General features: G+C 34.2%; 1 protein-coding gene across 1 annotated transcript; it reads right to left on the bottom strand.

The window, feature by feature from the left end:
- Positions 1-676: 676 nt before the first annotated feature.
- LOC107482269 (probable polyamine transporter At3g13620) lies at positions 677-2435 on the bottom strand. Its single transcript, XM_016102712.3, has one exon. It carries the CDS (start codon positions 2318-2320, stop codon positions 938-940), a length of 1383 nt encoding a protein of 460 aa, XP_015958198.1. The 5' UTR covers positions 2321-2435; the 3' UTR covers positions 677-937.
- Positions 2436-3097: the final 662 nt, after the last annotated feature.

Below are 3097 nucleotides of genomic sequence, written 5' to 3'. Positions count from 1 at the left end.
TTGGTCCAAAAAAAAAAAAGAAAGATTATTAGAATTATTATTTTAAAATTATTACTCACATGAATATATTTTTATATAAAAATAATGACTGTAAATAATTAGATAATTTGATATATTTAACTAAATTGTTTAATATAATAATGTCCACGTCTTAATTACTATTTTCATTTAAAGACAACCTCTTTATTTTAATGAAAAAAGTAGACATGATTGGTATTTACCTTGTATTTTAACCAACAGTAACTAATTTCTCTTTGTTTTTTTTGGTATTCAACGGGGCTTTAAAAAGCCCAAGAGAAATTACACGCTACAATTAGATTCACAAACAAAACAGAGTATGGTGACCCTCTATTTCCTAAACATACATACAACCTAATCAACTTGGGTTGGTCGAGTAATCAGCTCATTCATCCGCTTAAACAAGTGTTAGAGGTTCGAACCTTGTCTTGTGCATGCAACAATTTATTGGCCAGCGGCAGACCCTTAAATGGAGCTCAGATCCGCAACGAATTAGTCCTTAATCTATCGGGTTAGGAATATCATGGAAAACAAAAAAAAACTATGCACAATTGGTAAAATTAAAACATAATAACATTCTTTGGAAATAATAAAATGAAAAAACCTAAAAATAGAAGTGCCTTATAGTAGCGAAATGTTGGAATCTAGAAACTCCCAATGCAAACAAAAATGATACTATAATTAACACTAAAATTCAATAATAATTCAATTTACAAAGTATCAAATAAATAATAAACCTAGCCATAGGAGAATTCAATTTCTCCTACAGAACCCTACATACAAATAAACACAATACACCCACCAACCGATCCTAATTATTGTGTGACAAGAATCACTAACCAAATTTGTATCACCACAAGAATAACAGATAATTACATACATCAATCATAATTCATACACCTCCAATTGAACTTAGAATTCATTCAACCCACATCTTGGCCTTACAAAGATTCATGAGATAGTACAAAAGAATCCCAAGACAAGTCAAGAAAGCACTTGCAACAAACACTGCTTTTGTGGCAACACTCATCACATACACCAAAAGCAAAGAAGGTATAAGACACATTAGTATCAAACCCTTCATTCCTAATGGCACCTCAAAAGGCCTCTTCAATGATGGAAATTTTCTCCTAAGCCAAAGAAACGATGCAAATTCCAACAGCATCCCCAAACTGTACAAGAAATTCACTGTTGATATAATCTCGTTGAAGCTAAAAAATGACATTGCAACTGCTATAATTGTTGACACCAATATCCCCATCCAAGGAGTATTGAATTTCTTTGATCTATCACCAAATATTTTTGGTATGAATCCCAAATCAGCCATACCAAGAAGTTGGTATGCAGCACTGCTAAGCTGTGCCTCAAACAAACCAACAATTGATAAGACAGCACCAATCTCCATCCAAAATTTCAACCATTTCCCAGCAATGATTTCAGCAACATCAGCAAAATATCCACCACACCAATTCTTTTGGTCAAGTTCCATAGCACCAGTTGCAGCCAACAACGGAATTATGTAACCAAAACAAGTTAACATGCCAGAAAAAAACAAAGCTTTTGGAAATGTTTTGTGGGGTTGATCAACTTCACCAGCTAAAGTACTAGCACTATCCCAAAAGTTAAGATTCCAAAAAATTGTATTAAAGTAAAGTGTCCAATCTTTCTTCACACCCTCTTGACCAAAACTTAACCATCTACTTGGATCAATCTTGGGCAATGAAATCAAGGACAACAACAAAAAGGGTAACAGAGAAACAACTCCTAGAGCCACCGCAGAGTAACCAACTATGGCCAAGCCAGAGTAGTTCAAAAAAGATAGAAACAAGGTTGATATGAAAATGGAAAGAGTATGAGGGATACCAGAAGATAAAGCTGGGATCATGAGTTTCAGATAGTCTATGCAGAGAACTGGGTATGAAGCCAAGTTTATGACGGCGCTGAAGAATTTCCAGAAGCCCATGAGGGAGCCCCAGAAGGGCCCAAAGGCTTCATTAGCCCATATGACAAAACCACCGTTGCCGGGGAAAGTTGTGGCCAATTCAGCCGTGAGGAGTGCCTCCGGTATGCTCCATATGAAAGGGAACGCCGTGAAGCCCAGTATGGCAAAGATCGGTCCTGCTGCTCCAACCGCCGCTTCTTCGCCGTACGGGCCGCCGGCGACCTCGAAGTATATGAGGAAGATTAGTGGGAGAAGTGCTAGCTTCTTTTGTGGCGGTTTTGGTGAGTTTGTGTCTGGGTTTTGGGTTGAATTCTCCACATCTTCTTCTGTGTGTTCAAGAAGGTGTTGGGAAACAACCATGTTCTTGTCTGTATGTGATTTTTTTTCTTGATTATGGATTGGTTTGGCTTGGAACTCAAGCCTCTAAGAATTTATCATGATTCCAAATCTCATTAGATTCCTGTAAGATACCAACATGATGAGGATAGAAACTGTAATTCATTAATTAATTATGTGCTAATAAAGTGATTTTTTTTAATCATTTGTGGGGTCTATCACCTTAAACAAAACGTTAAAAATAAAAAGTCATTTCTAAGAAATTCTTTCTTAAATAAAGAATTTATTAGTTATTACCTTTTATGATTATTGAAAAATTTAATTGAGTCATTATAATTAATATTAACTATCTCTTTAACTTGAATTTGAATAACCAAATCAATGAGAATAAAACTGTTTCTGCAAATTGCAATAGTTTTCACAGAAATCTTACATTATAATTTCACCTTTTTTCTTTTGAATTGCCCAATTTCTTATTCTCTTTCTCTTTCAGCCACATACAAAAGATAAAAATAAAAGAAAAGATTTAATTGATAAGAAAAAATAATGGCATGAAGCAATGTAATTTGGATGCTACCTCTTTTTTTTTCTTCTTTTTGCATTGATAGGTGATGGCAATTGGAATAATGGCATTATATTACAATATTGAAAGTGTTCAGAGAAATAGTTAAAATGAGGTGTGGTAAAAGAATGAATTTAGATACTAATTTTCGTAAACGAGTTTGCAATCGATGGAATTTTTCTCTCCTTTCATTTTTGATTTTTTTTTTTGAATCTCTTTTAACCTTTATTTTCAGTTTT

This window comes from Arachis duranensis, chromosome 3 (genome assembly GCF_000817695.3).
Source record: "Arachis duranensis cultivar V14167 chromosome 3, aradu.V14167.gnm2.J7QH, whole genome shotgun sequence".
Taxonomy (NCBI): domain Eukaryota; kingdom Viridiplantae; phylum Streptophyta; class Magnoliopsida; order Fabales; family Fabaceae; genus Arachis; species Arachis duranensis.
The sequence above is the reverse complement of the archived record's forward strand: the minus strand, read 5'-3'. Positions and strand labels throughout refer to the sequence as shown.